Below are 19065 nucleotides of genomic sequence, written 5' to 3'. Positions count from 1 at the left end.
TGCCAACAAAACTTGTCTGTACACAAGTCCAACGCACAAAAGTTCACGCAAGCTCGTGATCAAGCAGAAGGAGCCACACTGGCTATTGAACTTCCTTTTTCTCGGCTCGTCATACGTCTTGTACATCACCACGTTCCTAGTTGTTGGCCAACATTGTTGTGACCGTGTGTATGCAAGACAAGTTGGAGCCAACAACCTTTGAACAAAATTCCACAGTTTTGTTGTCGGAAAGTCCAATCGTGTGTACGGGCATTAGAGTAGGAGTACAGAATAGTGTCCGTTGGTTTTGGCCGTTAGTAGATCGTTTGTTAGTTTTAGGAGAGCAGTTTCTGTGGAGTGTTGAGGGTGAAATCCAGACTGAAGAGGATCAAGAAGGCTATTCTCGGCAAGTTGGTCGCTCAGTCGGTTGTAGACCAGACGTTAAAGGAGTTTGTAAAAAAAAGGGGAGCAAGGAGATGGTTCATAGGTTGTTAAGACTGGTTGGGTCCAGAGAAAGCTTTTTATGGGGCTGACTGGTACATGATTTAGAGAGTTGGGGAAGAAAGGGAGAGGTAGGCAGAATAACATGGGGGCCCTTAAAGTGGTACTAAGACCACAACAGTAAAACCAGTCTATATGCAGTTAAGCTTGTTTTACTCACTGTGGAACCTAAGGGGTTAATCCTCTACATTGTGTAAAAAGGCGGTTTGATCCAGTCTTCTCTGATCCTCCCCTTCTTTTACTGTCCCCAATACATCAGCTGATAGTACAGAGCCTTGGGGGCACTCTGCACATGCTCAGTTTGGTGTGTATTGCCAGAGAGGTTTTTTTTTTGAGGAGAATGCATTTGATCAGCACAGGGCCAATAAGCAGTGTGCAGACTGAGGGTCAGGGGTCATGCAGCCTCATAGGATAGTCAGATGAGAATGAAAACTCCTCCTACAAGCTTTAACCAGACACTGATAGAAGTCACAAGACTGCTATATACTGCTGATGATAAAACATATTTTGCAATTTATATTTACTAAAATAATTACATTTCCATGTTCTATGTACCGAGGGAGACCATATATACTGAATGCAGGTTCCTGGATTTAGTAACACTTTAAAGGGGTTTTTTATGTTAATGCATGTATGCATTAGGATACAAAGCCTTCTGTGAGCAGCATGATATTTTGCGGATTTGGGGATTTTACACTCAGTTTCATTTTATACAGCTGATATATAATTGATGGAGAGCTACATATAAGGAGTTTAGCTGCATGAGAGCAATTGCATACAGTGGGGGGCAATGGAAGCCAGTAGGTGACATACCTCTACAAATTTAGCCCTGTGGTCAGGCCGCTTGCTGACACAGGGGAGCCACAGCTTAGCGATCATATAACAGCACGGCACAAAAAAAAAGTTATTTACCTGAACTCTTTAACAAACGCTATGCAACATCGGTTTGAGGAGGAGAAAACCACATTCTTTAAACTAAATTGTATTAGTCTTTACTTTCACTTTAAAAACGTATTTACTATGAGCATCCACTCCATCTAGTGGTCATAATACAGTATTTTCCTGATTTACTCTCCTCCTACAAATGAAAAATATTCACACTGGGGGATATTAGCCTAATTATGACTAAGGTCTTGTAGGTTGGAACACATCAACTGGCTGTATCTGCATTTGTACACTGTGGTTTTCTGAATAAAAGCAAGATTTTAGAGCAACATCTGGTTGTGAAGATCATCTTCATGAATAATAGCCCAATGGCTTTGTTTTTTTCCCCTATTTCCCCAAATGAATGTACATGCAGTTTCTCTGGACAAATAGCTCTGCAATTTTTTTTTTTATATATATATATACAGTAAACGCACTACTTAGTTTACAGTGCAGAAGTCTCCCTCATATTATTTTGTCTTCTGGTCGAATGTCCCTAACCAATAATGTTAGGTTATTTTCTCTATTTGTCAAATGTTCTTAAACTCTTGTGATCAGGTTTTCTATAGGCTATTTTCTCTTAAGACCAAATGACGCAACATTTTTTATAAACAGACCCCAGAGATTTGTTGAAAAGACTTTCTTTGGATCACATATTTATTGTTAATGGCATTCTATATTAATATTAGGGGTATTTATTTATTTCACAATTGTGGTAGGCACAGATGATGAATTCATTGTTCTATTTATGCTAAGTGCTATAATGTATAAAATAGCCAGTGTGTTTATGTAGCCCAGTCTGCAGCACTGTCAGGAAAAGGATTCTGTATATGGCAACAGAAAAGACTTTTACACATACACAGTTATAGGAGGAGACCCTTTTTGCAAAGCTGTGTACAGCCATCGTTGAGCCCGCTCTCTACCAAACAGGAAGGCACACAGGATGTGGACTGCAAGGATTGTGGGAGGTGTAGTTCTGACAGACTGAGCTTGCTTGACTGCAGATCCCACAAGGCACCGGGGCAAGAGGCAATGCGGTTCCCTACTGTTTTCCCAGGCTGAGGAGAAGTATGTGGACAAGTGTGGATACTATTTAGAGAAAACTGTGTGCACATTTGGCTGCAGACTGCTCACTGCTGCTGAGAGGGAGAGAGGCACAGCGACAGACATCTTAGGACATTGGAGAGAGCCATGGATGTTGGTGGAGCCACTGCCAGAACAAGGGGGAAAAAACACCATGGACACTGACCAACTGCATTTCACACAGTGAACAGAAAGAGGTCAGCTGCTGTCATGGGAGTTGGTGAGAGGCCACTGGCCAAAACCACATTACACTTTGATTCAAGAGGGACAGAGTTGTCTGTGAGTAATGCCACGTACACACGATCAAACTCTCTGGCAGACTTGGTCCGGTAGACCGGAATCCGTCGGACAATTTGATCATGTGTGGGCTCCAGTGAACTTTTTTTCCCCCAAAAGTCAGACAGACCTAGAAATAAAACATGTTTCAAATCTATCCGACGGACACAAGTCCAATGGACTAAAAATCAGGAAACCATTCGTCTGTGTGCTGGTCCGACGGACCAAACATGATGCAAGGGCAGCTATTTTCTACTGGCTGTTGAACTTCCTTGTCGTGTGTGGCCAAGTTCGTTCATTCTGAAAGTCCGTCGGGAAGACCGTCGCAAAGTCCGGTTGTCTATAGGCGGCATAACACAAAGGCAGTGCCTGCATCAGTTCTTAAAGGAACATTAACCTGAGTTTTTCAATGTAAGAATTGGGCCCCAATAGGCTGGCCAGCAGAAGAAAGAGGAATTATATTACAGACTGCTGAACTGTCCTGGTGGTGTAGTACTCCCTAGTTAGGACAGCTCCCAGTATAGGGTTTAACAGGAGTTGCTCTCTACACGAATTGAGTGTTTCTTTTCAGATTTTCTATTTTTTACTGTTCACCTATTACTCCTACTGTTTTATTAAATATTTCTCAGCCAGCCAGGTGTGTCAGTGTGTGGTGCTATTTGCAGTGTTTTGGGCACAGGAACCGGGGACCCTAGAAACAGCGGTTCCTGCTTGGGCTTTCAGATTCCGATCCCCCCTGGCAAAGTACCCCTCCGTGTTGTGGGTATGTGGCCTGGTCTTGTTAAGGAATGGGCATACGCTTGTCCCCTTCCTTTGATGGCCAACCAGGCTGCATGCCCAGAACAAGGATCTGGGAGTTTTAGGGGATACCCACAATTTTCTTTTTTTTCTCTCGTGTAAAGTCCCCCCTTATTATCTATATCAGACTGCAGAACTTAATGCTTTTGGTTTTTGCGTAGGATAACCACTCAGAATGCATTCCAGTATACATATATATATATTTGTGTTGGTAACTGACACTAAAGTTGACCACAGATGGATCAAAATTTGTCTGGTTCTTCAGGATCTGGCCAAATTTCCATCAATGCGTTGCCATCGCTGCTCGACAGAAGTGGACCAATCTAATTAACTTCTGTCACAGGAGAATTTTGGAAAACTTCTCAACCAGTGGCTTCAGGTGGTGATCAGTGCAATCTGACAGCAGTGGGGAATCCTCCATCCACCTCTCTTTTGTGAATGGAGAAATCTTTTCTTTTTCTTTTTTTTTTTTCAACCAGTGAACTGAACAAAAAAAATAAAACTAACCATGGCCAGCTTTACAATTTCTTTAGAATTATCTTTATCTGTATTTATTGTTGCCCCTGCCCTACTCTGAGTGGGCAAGCTGTGCCATTCAGTATCTTCACCCCATGACTCATGGGCTAATTTACAGTAAAATGGAGAACAGATATCACTATTCGCTCTTTGTTATGCACCACTCTGCTACGCACACTGTGGCCAATGCTATTCATAGAAATCTGGCCACCGTATACAGCTGTTGAAGCCCATCCAATGGAGCAGGAAGAGCTCCGTGATTGGAGGAGACCTAGTCATGTGTTTTACGCAACCATTTATTAAAGTGGTGTTGCCACCAAAAAAATAAAAAAGTGTTTAAAATTCTTAAAAAAAAAATAATAATTGGAAAAAAAAAAATGTTTTACTCACCTCTAAATACCTGTTGCTAGGGGGTCCCTCGTAGTCTGCCTTCTTCCTTGCCTGGGCTGGTGACATCACTTCCCCTTGCGCCGCACAGTCATCTGGGACCTGTCACGTGTCCCAGATGACTGTGCGGCATATCACGGCGTCCTGCGCCGCTAGCGCATGCGCAGTGGCTGCCCGGCTGTGCCCACAGTACGAATGACGGCACCGCGAGCGGAGCGGGAAACAAGGGGGGCTTCGTTCCCCCGCATCGCTGGACCCTGGGACAGGTAAGTGTCCGATTATTAAAAGTCAGCAGCTGCAGTATTTGTAGCTGCTGACTTTTAATTTTTTTTTTTTTTTTTTAGGGGCCACCCCACTTTAATTTATCCTATTAGTGCTTTTCAGACAGAACCTGAGAGCTATGGGTGTTTTAAAAAAAAAATCTTTATTATCTATTATTTCATATTTATTTTTGCTATTATTATTTCTATTGTTATTTATGTCATGTTATTTCTTTAACATAATAATGCTATTTTGAGATATAAGCTCCATGTGTACATTTTTTGGCCTCAGTCAATATTTTTTTTGCAAGGCGCTCATGGTGGGGGGGAAGTTCAGCTTGATAAAGTTTCCATGACTGTGTATTCCCATGACTGAGTATTCCCAACGCAAAACTGCTACACTGCAATCTGGGAATACAGCTGAGAACATCTGTGTTTCCGAGCTTAAATTGAAGCTGAATTTTATTTTTTTTATTGAATACTTGCATTTAACTGCTGTTGGTATGTTATACGTGTTAAAAAAGGAGTCTTAGCTCTATTAGCAATGTACAGTGCCATGGAAAAGAATTCATACCCCTTGATATTTTCCACATTTTGTCATGTTACAACCAAAAACGTAAATGTATTTTATTAGGATTTTATGTGATAGACCAACACAAAGTAGCACATAATTGTGGAAGAAAAATGATAAATGGTTTTCAAATTTATTTTACAAAGAAATATCTGAAAAGTGTGGCGTGCATTTGTATTCAGCCCCCTTTACTCTGGTGCCCCTAACTAAAATCTAGTGGAATCAATTGCCTTCAGAAGTCACCTAATTTGGAAATAGAGTCCACCTGTGTGTAATTTAATCTTAGTATAAATACAGCTGTTCTGTGAAGCCCTCAGAGGTTGGTTAGAGAACCTTAGTGAACAAACAGCATCGTGAAGGCCAAGGAACATACCGGACAGATCAGGGATAAAGTTGTGGAGAAGTTTAAAGCAGGGTTAGGTTATAAAAAAAAAAAATCCCAAGCTTTGAACATCTTCCGGAGCACTGTTAAATCCATCATCCAAAAATGGAAAGAGTATGGCACAACTGCAAACCTACCAAGAAATGTCTGTCCACCTAAACTGACAGGATGGGCAAGGAGAGCATTCATCAGAGAAGCAGCCAAGAGGCCCATGGTAACTCTGGAGGAGCTGCAGAGATCCACAGCTCAGGTGGGAGAATCTGTCCACAGGACAACTATTAGACCCCTTTCACACCACACCGCCCATAGCGGCGTTTTACCGCCAGATTTGCGGCGGATTTGCGGCGCATTTCGGCCGCTAGCGGGGCGCTTTTACCCCCCGCTAGCGGCCGAGAAAGGGTTAAAACCGCCGGCAATACGCCGCAATAGCGGCGTTTTGGCGGCGGTATTACAGCGCTGCCTCATTGATTTCAATGGGGAGCAGCGGTGGAGGAGCGGTAAACACACGGCTCCTTCACCGCTCCAAAGAAGCTGCTGGCAGGACTTTTCCCTGACATCCTGCCAGCGCACCGCTGCAGTGTGAAAGCCCTCGGGGCTTTCACACTACAGACAATGGTGCTGCTTTTTTAGGGCGGATTGCAGGCTCTATTTCTAATGTTATTCCGCCTGCAAAACACCCTGGTGTGAAAGGGGTCTTAGTCGTGCACTCCACAAATCTGGCCTTTATGGAAGACTGGCAAGAAGAAAGTCACTGTTGAAAGAAAGCCATAGGAAGTCCCATTTGCAGTTTGCAGTTTGCGAGAAGCCATGTGGAGGACACAGGTGCTTTTGTCATATGAGACCAAAAGGGAACTTTTTGGTCTAAAAGCAAAACGCTATGTGTGGCGGAAACTGAACACTGCACCCTGAACACACCAGCCACACTGTGAAAATATGGTGGGGGCAGCATCATGTTGTGGGGATGCTTTTCTTCAGCAGGGGATGGAAAGATGGATGGAGTCAAATACAGGGCAATCTTAGAAGAAAACCTCTTATGCCGCGTACACACGACCGGACATTCCGGCAGACTAGGTCCAACGGAATCAGTCCGTCGGACAATCCGATCGTGTGTGGGCTAATCCGATAGTTTTTCATTTTAAAAATCAGACGGACCTAGAAATAGAACATGTTTCAAATCTGTCCGACGGACTCAATTCCTATCGCGAAAACCGTTTGTCTGTATGCTGGTCCGACGGACCAAATATGACGCAAGGGAAGCTATTGGCTACTGGCTATTGAACTTCCTATTTAGTCCCGTCTTACATCATCACATTCAAAATGAACGGACTTTCAAACCGATTTAGTCCGTTCGTGTGTGGCCAAGTCCGTTTGTTCGGAAGTCCATCAGAACTCCGCTGAAAAGTCAGTCGGGAAGACCATCGGACCTAGTCTGCCGGAAAGTCCAGTCGTGTGTACGCGGCATTAGAGTCTGTAAAAAGACTTGAGACTGGGGCGGAGGATCACCTATCAGCAGGACAACAACCCTAAACATACAGCCAGAGTTACAATGGAATGGTTTAGCTCAAAGCACATTCATGTGTAAGAATGGCCCAGTCAAAGTCCAGACCTAAATCCAATTAAGAATCTGTGGCAAGACTTGAAAATTTCTGTTCACAGACGCTCTCCAATCTGACAGAGCTTGAGCTATTTTGCAAAGAAGAATGGGCAAAAATTTCACAATCTAGATGTGCAAAGCTGGTAGAGACATTCCCAAAAAGGCTTGCAGCTGTAATTACAGCGAAAGGTTGTTCTACAAAGTATTGACTCCAGGGGGCTTAATACAAATGCACCCCACACTTTTCACATATTTATTTGTAAAACATTTTGAAAACCATTTATCATTTTCCTTCCACTTCACAATTATGTGCCACTTTGTGTTGGTCTATCACATAAAATCACAATAAAATACATTTACATTTTTGGTTGTAACATGACAAAATGTGGAACAGGGGTATGAATACTTTTTCAAGGCATTGTATATTTTTATATTTGACTGACTGCTTCTAGTGTCAGATTACAAAGGGCGGCTGAGCAGAGAGACAAAAAAGAAAAAAAAATTTGACTGTGTATTGTGAGTACCTGAGTATTGTGAGTGCACGAGTGCTGTGAGTACCTGTGTAGGAAAAGCGATTTAACCAGAAACTGCATAGAGGGTTCTTTATGGTAAGAGTGGTAAGAATGTGGAATTCTCTTCCACAAGCAGTGGTTTCAGCAGGGAACATAGATCATTTCAAAAAACGAATCTATTAGCTAGGCACCTAAATGACCACAACATACAGGGATATACAATGTTTTGACATGTATTGACATAAAAGCTTACACACACAGGTTGGACTTGATGGACTTTTTTCAACCTTACCAACTACATATGTATATATGCCTAGAGTTCATAATCTAAAAATTAAAAGTAATTTAAGATACAACTATGCACAAAAATCTAAATGCAGCAGTCTGGACTGGAGATTATATTACTTCAGCCCCGGAAGATTTGGCTGTTCAATGACCAGGCCATTTTTTGCGATACGGCACTGTCTCGCTTTAACTGACAATTGCGCAGTCTTGTGACGCTGTACCCAAACAAAATTGTGGTCCTTTTTTTCCCACAAATAGAGCTTTCTTTTGGTGGTTGTTTTTATTTTTTGCGCTATATACAAAAGGAGAGCAACAATTTTGAAAAAAACACACTGTCTTTTACCTTTTGTCTCTACTCCCCTGAGAGAACTGAAATTTGTGTGTTTACACACACAGATCCCGGTTCTCGCTCTGTCACGAGCGATCGTGGGAGCCCGGCATTCATCGGGCCCGACAGGTACTCGTATCAGCTCCGGGCACACGCTAGTTGCAAAGGGCAAAGTGATGTAAGCAGTGGCGGCCCATCCATAGGGGGCGCACGGGCGCTGCCCAACCTCCAGGCAGTCACAAAAAATAAAATAAAAAATAAATAAATAAATAAATATTTTTAAAACTGGCAAAGATTGTAGTATTAGTAACATATGGGCATAAAGAGCAATGGTGGATTTGTTCATTAAAATATAATATAATACAGGTATTAAATATTAATACTCTGACGACGCATCATAGGAAAGCTCTACGCGTTTCGTGGTTAAAGTACCACTCATCAGGAGCAGATACAGAATTTGGGGGTATCTATAATAGAATAAAATTGCCAAATTAATATAGTAATAAAAAAATGTACAAACATAAAAAGGAGAGAGGGGGAACACAAACGGTCTCAATCGTTCTCACCTAGCTGTAGTAAGTAAGTTTGAGATTGGGACCGTTTGTGTTCCCCCTCTCTCCTTTTTATGTTTGTACATTTTTTTATTACTATATTTCGTAGAGCTTTCCTTTGATGCATCATCACAGTATTAATGTTTAATACCTGTTTTTATATTATATTTTTTTTTTAACAGAAAATTTTATTAGACAAATCAGCATTACATTGCAAAGTACAGTAGATCCGATATTACACAGTTGTAGAAAGGAAAAAAAAAAACAAAAAAAACAAAAACACCTTCATCCAGTAACCATTCTTAAATCAATAATCCAGCAGTACAGATAACAGGAGCATCCATAACTCTATCATAAATGCAGGACATTCCCAGCGAAACTTCACAGCCATCATGCAGGTACCTGACATCCGCGCGAGCCCGCGGAAGGGGGGGGGCCAGGGAGGAAATGGTCGGGAGAGAGAGGACAGGGCGGTCAGCCGGGGGGGGGGGGGAATCACCACCTTCTCAGCTCAACTCAAAGTTAGGGGGAGGGGGAACCAAGATCAGCGGACGCATCTATCCAGGATGACCATTTATATTATATTTTAATGAACAAATCCACCATGTGTACACCAGCTAGTTGAGTATAAATCATGCTCAGGGTCATATCCAGAAGTTGTCTTTGGGAAATAGCGTATGAGTGCTGCCAGCATTGCTGCAGAGGTTGAAGGGGTGGGGGGTCAGCCTGACAGTGCTTAGACCATACGCCAAACACTGCATCAAATTGGTCTGCATGGCTGTTGTCCCAGAAGAAAGCTAATGCACAAGAAAGCCAGCAAACAGTTTGCTGAAGACAAGCAGACTAAGGACATGGATTACTGGAATCATGTCCTGTGGTCTGACGAGACCAAGATAAACTTATTTGATTCAGATGGTGTCAAGCTTGTGTGGCAGCAACCAGCTGAGGAGTATAATGACAAGTGTGTCTTCCCTACAGTCAAGCATGGTGGTGGGAGTGTCATGGTCTGGAGCTGCATGAGTGCTGCCGGCACTGGAGAGCTACAGTTCATTGAGGGAACCATGAATGCCAACATGTACTGTGACATACTGAAGCAGAGCATGATCCCCTCCCTTCGGAGACTGAGCCACAGGGCAGTATTCCAACATGATAACAACCCCAAAAACACCTCCAACATGACTACTGCCTTGCTAAAGATGTTGAGGGTAAAGGTGATGGACTGGCCAAGCATGTCTCCACACCTAAACCCTATTGAGCATCTGTGGGGTATCCTCAAATGGAAGGTGGAGGAGCGCAAGGTCTCTAACATCCGGAGGAAGAGGAATCCGGTGCCAACCCGTGAAGCTCTGGTGAACTCCATGCCCAAGAGGGTTAAGGCAGTGTTGAAAAATAATGGTGGCCACACAAAATATTGACACTTTGGGCCCAATTTGGACATTTTCCTACTCAGCCGCTTCCTCCTCTCTCTGATATAGCTGTTAACCAGGTCAGCATCGCAGAGCAGCAGCTACAGAGAGCAGCTGCAGCCAGTGTATTTCTCACTCCATTCTTAGCCAATCACCTAGTTACACAAAGTTTACCGATTAGACAAAATAATGTTTATCCAAGTCTGTCAGTGTATAGAAATATATTTTATAATTAAATACAATATTTGCCCTTGCAATATTTATTTACTGTCTCCAGGTATAGTGCAGCTTTGAAGTTTTTGCTAAATTGTTACAGATTAAAATAAAAGTCTCTTTTGCCAAAGTCCCAAGATTGTGAGCATAAATCATTCCAGAAACATGCTTGTAATCCCAAAGCACTCTTAAATCAAAGACATTTTTTCCATAAGAAATAAGGGAAACTCAGATGATTTGTTCCACAACCATTTATTCATAAGTCCTTCAGTTTATAGTCCATATAAAAAGATTATAGCAATGTGACAGGTTGTGTAACCATAAAATGTCCATCCACAAATGGAAGCCTCCACAAGGGGATTAGAAGCAAAATCCAGCAGGAGCTACAGAGTATAAAAGAGAAGAGAGGGGCCTCTAAGTATAGCAATATGGTTACATTTAATGAAGGTAAAAAAATTGGCAATTCACATGGTTGATGATTAACCATTTCAGCCCCAGAAGGATTTGCCCCCTTCCTGACCAGGCCTTTTTTTCTGATATGGCACTGCGTTGCTTTAACTTACAATTGCATGGTCGCGCGACGTTGTACCCAAACACAATCTATGTCCTTCCAAATCTCTGTGGGTTTTATTTTTTGTGCTATAAGCAAAAAAAGAGCAACAATTTTGAAAAAAAAAACAATATTTTGTACTTCTTTTTGCTATAATACATATCCCAAATTAAAAAGAAAAAAATAATAATTTTTCCTCAGTTTAGGCCGATATGTATTCTACATATTTTTGGTAAAAAAAAAAGCAAAAAATGTATATTGATTGGTTTGCAATCTACGTCATTTTTATTTTTTATTTTCTACTGGCGATCTGTGATTTTTATCAGGACTGCGACATTGCGGCGGACGGATCGGACACTTTTGACACTATTTTGGGGCCATTGACATTCATACAGAGCTAAAAATAGCCACTGATTACTGTATACATGTCACTGGCAGGGAAGAGGTTAACACTCGGGGGCCATCAAGGGGTTAACTGTGTTCCCTAGGTGTGTTCTAACTGTAGTGGGGATGGGACTGACTAGGGGAGGAGACCGTTTGTGTTCATACTTAGTATGAATACACAATTGGTCTCCTCTCCCCTGAGAGAACACACACAGATCCCGCTTCTCACTCTGTCACGAGCAATTGCGGGTGCCCAGCGGTCATCGCGCCTGCTGGGCACTCGCATCGGCTACAGGGAAACGCGGCAGCGAGTGCGCGCCTGCTGTGATGTCTTAAAGGAGCGACGTACAGCTACGGCGACTTGCACAGCTGTGCCAACCTGCCGCAGTATAACTGCGGCGGCTGGTCGGCTAGTGGTTAAAAGAGGCACATTTAGGTATGAAGGCATCTGGGGTAAAGCTGTCCACATAGACGATCCTCCGCACCACCATCTCTCGCCTCTGTCAGTCTGCAATTGTGACCGGGAAGACGACACTGCAGTAGAGCGATCTGAAAGCGAGGCATGAACCGCTACTGGAGCACAGAGTGGAAGGGATGACGTTGATGGCGGTGAGGAGGATGGTCTATGTGGACATTTTTTCCCCGGATGCCTGCATACTTACATGTGCCTCATTTAATCATCAGCCATGTGAGTTGCTAAATGTTGTACCTTCATTAAATGTAACCATATTTCTACACTTAGAGGGGACCTCTCTTCTCTTTTATACTCAGTTGTGATATGACGCTATTTGTATATCAAGACATTGCTTGTATATCAAGTCAAAATGTATTTAATTTTTATTTTTTATTTTGAATGCTCTCAAACCAAGCTTTTATTGTATTCTGTTTTTTAATGAATTAGTTATTAATTTTTGTGATGCAAAAGAACTCATCACTCTGTTATGATGACATATGTTGCATAATTATATACAAAACAATTATTTGTATAAATGAATTAACAATTTTATTTACTAATGAGCTCATTTATATCATTTCAGGTCTTATTTTGCTGTTTTACCTTATACTGTATATATTTCTAACTGCGATGTTTGCCTTATGTATGTATGGATTGCTTGCAACAATAAGCCCATACGTACCTACATACAGAGACAGAGTTTTCCCACCAGGTAAGTAATTGATTTCTTTACATATAACCACAGCTTGAAATATTTCCTCCTCTTTCATTTTCTTTTGGCTCTTAAAGATTGTCCCTAAATGCCAAGAAGCCTGTACAACATATTTAGACATATTCCGTAAGATAGCGAGCAAAAGGTAAAGTATAATAACCCATTGCAAACATCAAAGAATGTATCTTTTACAGTTCTAGCTTCAGTAACATTAGTAATCTGAATTACAATTGGTCACCGTGTCTTGGACATAGAAACAGTATGCCATAAAAGCCATAATGCATTGTGCTGCATTGCGGTACTTAATGTGTGGCACGTCCAATACATAATTGGATATAAGCAAAACATTTGATATTTAATAAGCTTGTAATATATCATCAATTTGACCCCTTAAACACTTGAAGGCCGGCATGTCCAGTCCGTTTTCATCACTGTGATACTTTTAACTAAGAAATTCTTGGTCATGCAACACAGTACCCAAATTAATTTATCTATTTTTTTGAGACAGCTTTCTTTTAGTGGTATTCATTCACCTCTGTTTTTTTGCATTTTTTTCATTGTATAAAGAAATAAAGACCAACATTTAAAAAACAAAACAAAAAAACTCAGTTTCTCTTAGTTTTTGTGATAAAACTTTGGAAATAAATATTCTTTCTTTTATTCATTTAAGCTAAAATATATTTGGCTACATTCAGCTCTAAAATGCAAGGACAGTACAAATAACCCCAAAATTACCTCTTTTTGGAAAGTAGATAATCCAAGGCATTTGGTAAGAGGATAATACGTTTTTTTTAAGTTGTAATTTTTTGCCACAATTTTTTTCAAAGGAAAGAAAGTAAATAAAGTTTTTGTTTTTCACAAAGTTTTCATTTTAAAGGGTAGGTTCCCCTTTGGGAACTTGTTACATGTTTTTAGAGTTGAACATGTAATATTTTTTGTCTCCTGCAACCGCTCCCCGATTCCCCCCACACGGTCGCGCTTTTTTAAAATAGTGACATTGGGTACGAGGAGAAGATCCTTGGCCTACTTGACTGCTTCATTCATTCACAGAGTTCTGTGAATAAATGAACTACAAGTACCGCCAGGCTTTACAGCTGACAGCTTGAAGTTCTCAATGAACTACCAGGGTGCTATTTAGTGCTGTAGGTAGTTCATTGATTCTTCCTGTCGTGTAACTGCCTTCCCTTATGAGGTATGAGCAGACCGTTTTCACTGACAGTCTGCAATAGCCCTGCATTGCACCCGCAGGTGCAATGCTTTCCAGGCTCCTATGAAAAAAAAATAGTAAATGCACATATTTTTACCTGCAAAAAAATGTGTAGTTTAATTTTTTTTTTAAAGGTAAACATATCCTTTAACACAGTGGTCATCAACCTTGTCCTCAGGGCCCACTAACAGGCCAGGTTTGCAAGATAACTGAAATACATCACAGGTGATATCATTTGCTACTCAGTGATTGTAGTATTCTAGTCTGCATCTCCCCAAGGTAATACATAAAACCTGGCCTGTTAGAGGGCCCTGAGGACAGGGTTGATGACCACTTCTTTAACAAGTTACTTCTCACACACAGCATGGGCATACTTAAAATTACACCCCAAGACACACTCTTCAACTCCTCCCAAGCATAAGGATACCATGTGTGAGACTTTTTTGCTGCCGAGGTGCATAGAGCGGCCCAAAATCCACTGAACACCTTCATGCTTTCAAGGGGTATACATTTTCTGATTTCCTGACTACCTATCATGTTCCTTGAGGAACTAAAGTGCCAGGACAGGAGAAACACCTTCCAACGTATTAAATTAATGGCATGGTGAGCCTTTTGCAGATCACATTTCTTGCCACAAATTTTTGGATAATATCATTTTAATTTATTAAGATATTTCTACCACACAGCATAGGTATACTTGGAAATTACACCACAAAACACATTCTGCCACTGAGTATGGGGATACTACATGTGAGACTTTTTTGGACCCTAACTGTATAGAGGGGCCCAAAATAGAAAGAACACCATCAGGATTTCAAGATGCATAAATTATGCATTTTTAACTTCCTGACTACCTAGGGTGTTTTACTATTGATACATTGATCTGTGCAGTGGGAGTGTGTGTGAGTTAAAGGGTTTGTTAACCCATATATATAAAACTATGCCAGTCCTTCTATTAGAGGCTGACATAGCACACTGTGTCAGTAGTTTTACAAAATGAGCAGTGTAAATACATAATTAGAGCTGTCTTCGGGCCGGTGAAATGACTCACAGCCGCTTTCCAGCTCAGATGGATGGCTTCTGAGGGAGGGGCTGTGATCTCCCTCGGACATCACCTGGGGCGATCACGTGGACACTCGTCTCCTCTGCAGAAGCCACCCATTGGAGCTGGAAAACAGCCGTGGGTTACATGACCGGCCTGAAGACAGCTCAAATTAGGTATTTACAACACTCGTTTTGTAAAACTAATGACATAATGTGCTATGCCAGCCTCTAATAGATAGGCTGGCAGTCAAAATGTTATGATTTTAAATTTACAATCAATAGCAGTGGTGGGCAGAGACAGATGCAGAGGCAGAGGCAGTTCTGCAGCTCCTCCAGGCTTACCTTAGGTACCTCTGTGCTGCCTCTCTAATGAATGACCTCCTTGACCGGTCCGTGAGTTTTGGCGTGCTGCCGTCTCTTGGCAGGTTTGCTGTTGTGCCATGTTGTTTCCATTTTGGTTATGATAGATTTGATGGTGCTTCTAGTCAGGGCTGGTGCAAGGATTTTTGACACCCTAGGCGAAACCTCATTTTGCCGCCCCCCCCATTGGCTCCACCCGTGACTTCACCTCCTTTTCCCTGTCCATGTATACGGACCAGCTAGGGTACTATAGGGACAGGTTATGGTACTATACGGACCAGCTAGGGTACTATACAGAAAGGCTAGGGTACTATACGGACTGGCTAGTGTACTATACAGAAAGGCTAGGGTACTATACGGACCGGCTAGTGTACTATACAGAAAGGCTAGGGTACTATAAAGAAAGGCTAGGGTACTATACAGACCGGCTAGTGTACTATACAGAAAGGGTAGGGTATTATACGGACCAGCTAGTGCACTATACAGAAAGGCTAGGGTACTATACGGACCGGATAGTGTACTATACAGAAAGGCTAGGGTACTATAAAGAAAGGCTAGGGTACTATGCAGACCGGCTAGTGTACTATACAGAAAGGGTAGGGTACTATAAAGAAAGGGTAGGGTATTATATGGACCAGCTAGTGCACTATACAGAAAGGCTAGTGTACTATATGGACCGGCTAGTGTACTATACAGAAAGGCTAGGGTACTATACAGAAAGGCTAGGGTACTATACGGACCGGCTAGTGTACTATACAGAAAGGCTAGGGTACTATACAGACTGGCTAGTGTACTATACAGAAAAGCTAGGGTAGTATACGGACATGCTAGGGTACTATATGGACTGGCTAGGGTACTATATACGCACAGGCTAACTATGCAACTGCCTATCTGTACGAGCAGACAGATACACTAGTGACAATACTTTATGGGCTCCTAGTAAAAATAATAATAAATGCACATTTTTTTTAACTGCAAAAATATCTGCATGTATTATTTTTTTACAAAGCTGAACTTGAACCTCCACACCTCAAATAACCCCCCCCCCCCCCCAATCTGTTCTCCTCTGTACCCCCATTAGTTCCCCTCTGTACCCCCCAAATCGATTCCCCTCTGTACCCCCTCCCCCACAGACATATTAGTTCTCCTCTGTACCCCCCTAAATCTGTTTCCCTCTGTACCCCCTCCCCTACACACACACACATTAGTTGCCCTCTGTACCCCCCTCCCCCCAAATCTGTTCCTCCCTGTACCCCCTCCCCCCCACACACACATTAGTTCTCCTCTGTACCCCTTAAATCTGTTCCCCTCTGCCCCCCCCCCCACACACTAGTTCTCCTCTGTACCCCCCCCCCCCACACACACACACATTAGTTCCCCTCTGTACTCCCCCCCCCCACATACACACACATTAGTTCTCCTCTGTACCCCCCCCCCCCCACACACACACACACACACATTAGTTCCCCTCTGTACTCCCCACACACACACACACACATTAGTTCCCCTCTGTACCCCCCCACACACACATTAGTTCCCCTCTTGCCCCCCCCCCCCACACACACACATTAGTTCCCCTCTGTACCCCACCCCCCACACACACACATTAGTTCCCCTCTGTACCCCCCCACACACACATTAGTTCCCCTCTGTACCCCCCCACACACACACATATTAGTTCCCCTCTGTACCCCCCCACACACACATTAGTTCCCCTCTGTACCCCCCCCCACACACACACACACATTAGTTCCCCTCTGTACCCCCCCACACACACACACATTAGTTCCCCTCTGTACCCCCCCCCCCCCCACACACACACACACACACACACATTAGTTCCCCTCTGTACCACCCCCACACACATTAGTTCTCCTCTGTACCCCCCCCCCCCCAATCTGTTCCCCTCTGTAACCCCCCATATACACATTAGTTCTCTTCCGTACCCCCCCCCCCACACACTCATCAGTTATCCTTTGTTGACCTCAAGTCTGTTCCCCTCTGAACCCCCCTCCCCCACACACATTAGTTCCCCTCTGTACCCCCCCACACACACACACATTAGTTCCCCTCTGTACCCCCCCACACACATTAGTTCCCCTCTGTACCCCCCCACACACACACACACACATTAGTTCCCCTCTGTACCCCCCCCCCCACACACACACACATTAGTTCCCCTCTGTACCCCCCCCCCCCACACACACACACACATTAGTTCCCCTCTGTACCCCCCCCCCCCCACACACACACACACATTAGTTCCCCTCTGTACCACCCCCACACACATTAGTTCTCCTCTGTACCCCCCCCCAATCTGTTCCCCTCTGTAACCCCCCATATACACATTAGTTCTCTTCCGTACCCCCCCCCACACACTCATCAGTTATGAATGAATGAATGAATGAAATACTTATATAGCGCACAATGCGAACTGAATCGCCTCTAGGCTCAGAGTTATCCTCTGTTGCCCTCAAGTCTGTTCCCCTCTGTACCCCCCCCCCCCCACACACACACACATTAGTTCTCCTCGGTATCCCCCAAATCTGTTCCCCTCCCTCTGCACACAATATAATGCAACAGCCATGGCAGCCTTCATCTCGAGGAGAGCGGCGCTGCTGCCTGTCCTCCCACCACACAGTGACATCCCTGACAGTCCAGGAAGGGGGAGCGGAAATCACGGCAAACCCAGACCTAACATGCAGGGCTTCCATCTCATCTGTCCCAGGCCGCCCTGCACACAGTAAGGGGTTCATGCGGATCTTGCCTCCACCCATGTTACTCTCCTGTCCCTGTGTGTGTTGAAACTTGCACAGCACAGACTTACTTGGTTCTGCCTGCTTCACGATCATCGCTTGCTCCTCCAGCCTCCACTGATAGAAGAGATCATGACATCACCCAGCCCATCTCCTGTTCACTGCAAAGCCTCCATTTCTCTCTTAGCTGTCCTGTCCGGCGGCGCTGCCTGTGTCTCCGGCAAGATCCTGTGTAATGTCATCTGGGGTAAGCGAACCGGCTACCGCCCCCCCCCCCCCCCACACGTAGCGCTACTATGCCACTGCTGTCATCCATCCCTGCCACCATGGCCGGCCGGCCAGCTTGTCACTTCCTTCTCCCGCCGGCTTGTTCGTTTTGCTGGATGCTTCCCCAACGTCTTCCTCCCAGGGGCTGTAGCTGCGCCCTAGGTTGCAGTGCGCCCTAGGTGGCTGCCTAGTCGCCTAGTGGTAGCACCGGCCCTGCTTCTAGTGATCATCAAGATTTGGATTTTTTTTTATAACCTAACACTGACTTGTACTTCTCAACAACATTGTCCCTTACTTGTTTGGAGAGTTCCTTGGTCTTCATGGCAGTGTTTGGTTAGTGGTGCCTCTTGCTTAGGTGTTACAGCCTCTGGGGCCTTTCAAAAGGTGTGTATATGTAATGACAGATCAGGTGACACTTGGATTGCACATAGGTGGACATAATTTCACTAATTATGTGACTTCTGAAGGTAATTGGTTGCACCAGAGCTTTTTATGGGCTTCATAACAAAGGAGGTGAATACACAGCACGCAGGGCCGGTGCTACCACTAGGCGGACTAGGCAGCCGCCTAGGGCGCACTGCAACCTAGGGCGCAGCTACAGCCCTGGAGGAAGAAGTGTGGGGAAGCATCCAGCAAAACGAACAAGCCGGCGGGAGAAGGAAGTGACAAGCTGGCCGGCCGGCCATGGTGGCAGGGATGGGATGACAGCAGTGGCATAGTAGCGCTACGTGTGGGGGGGGGGGGGGGGGCGGTAGCCGGTTCGCT

General features: G+C 43.8%; 1 protein-coding gene across 3 annotated transcripts in view; it reads left to right on the top strand.

Moving 5' to 3' along the window:
* Nucleotides 1–19065, top strand: part of ATP1B4 (ATPase Na+/K+ transporting family member beta 4) — a 104546-nt gene that overhangs the window by 43686 nt on the left and 41795 nt on the right. For all 3 annotated transcript variants that reach the window (XM_077477683.1, XM_077477766.1, XM_077477601.1), the window contains one exon: nt 12538–12666. In XM_077477683.1, the coding sequence (XP_077333809.1) occupies nt 12538–12666 (129 nt within the window). The remainder of the gene's footprint in view (nt 1–12537; nt 12667–19065) is intronic.

This window comes from Lithobates pipiens, unplaced genomic scaffold, assembly GCF_037356315.1.
Source record: "Lithobates pipiens isolate NorthernLeopardFrog02 unplaced genomic scaffold, aLitPip1_a1.2 Scaffold_1, whole genome shotgun sequence".
In the NCBI taxonomy this organism is placed as follows: domain Eukaryota; kingdom Metazoa; phylum Chordata; class Amphibia; order Anura; family Ranidae; genus Lithobates; species Lithobates pipiens.
Note: the sequence above shows the minus strand (reverse complement) of the source record. Positions and strands in the feature narration are given on the sequence as shown.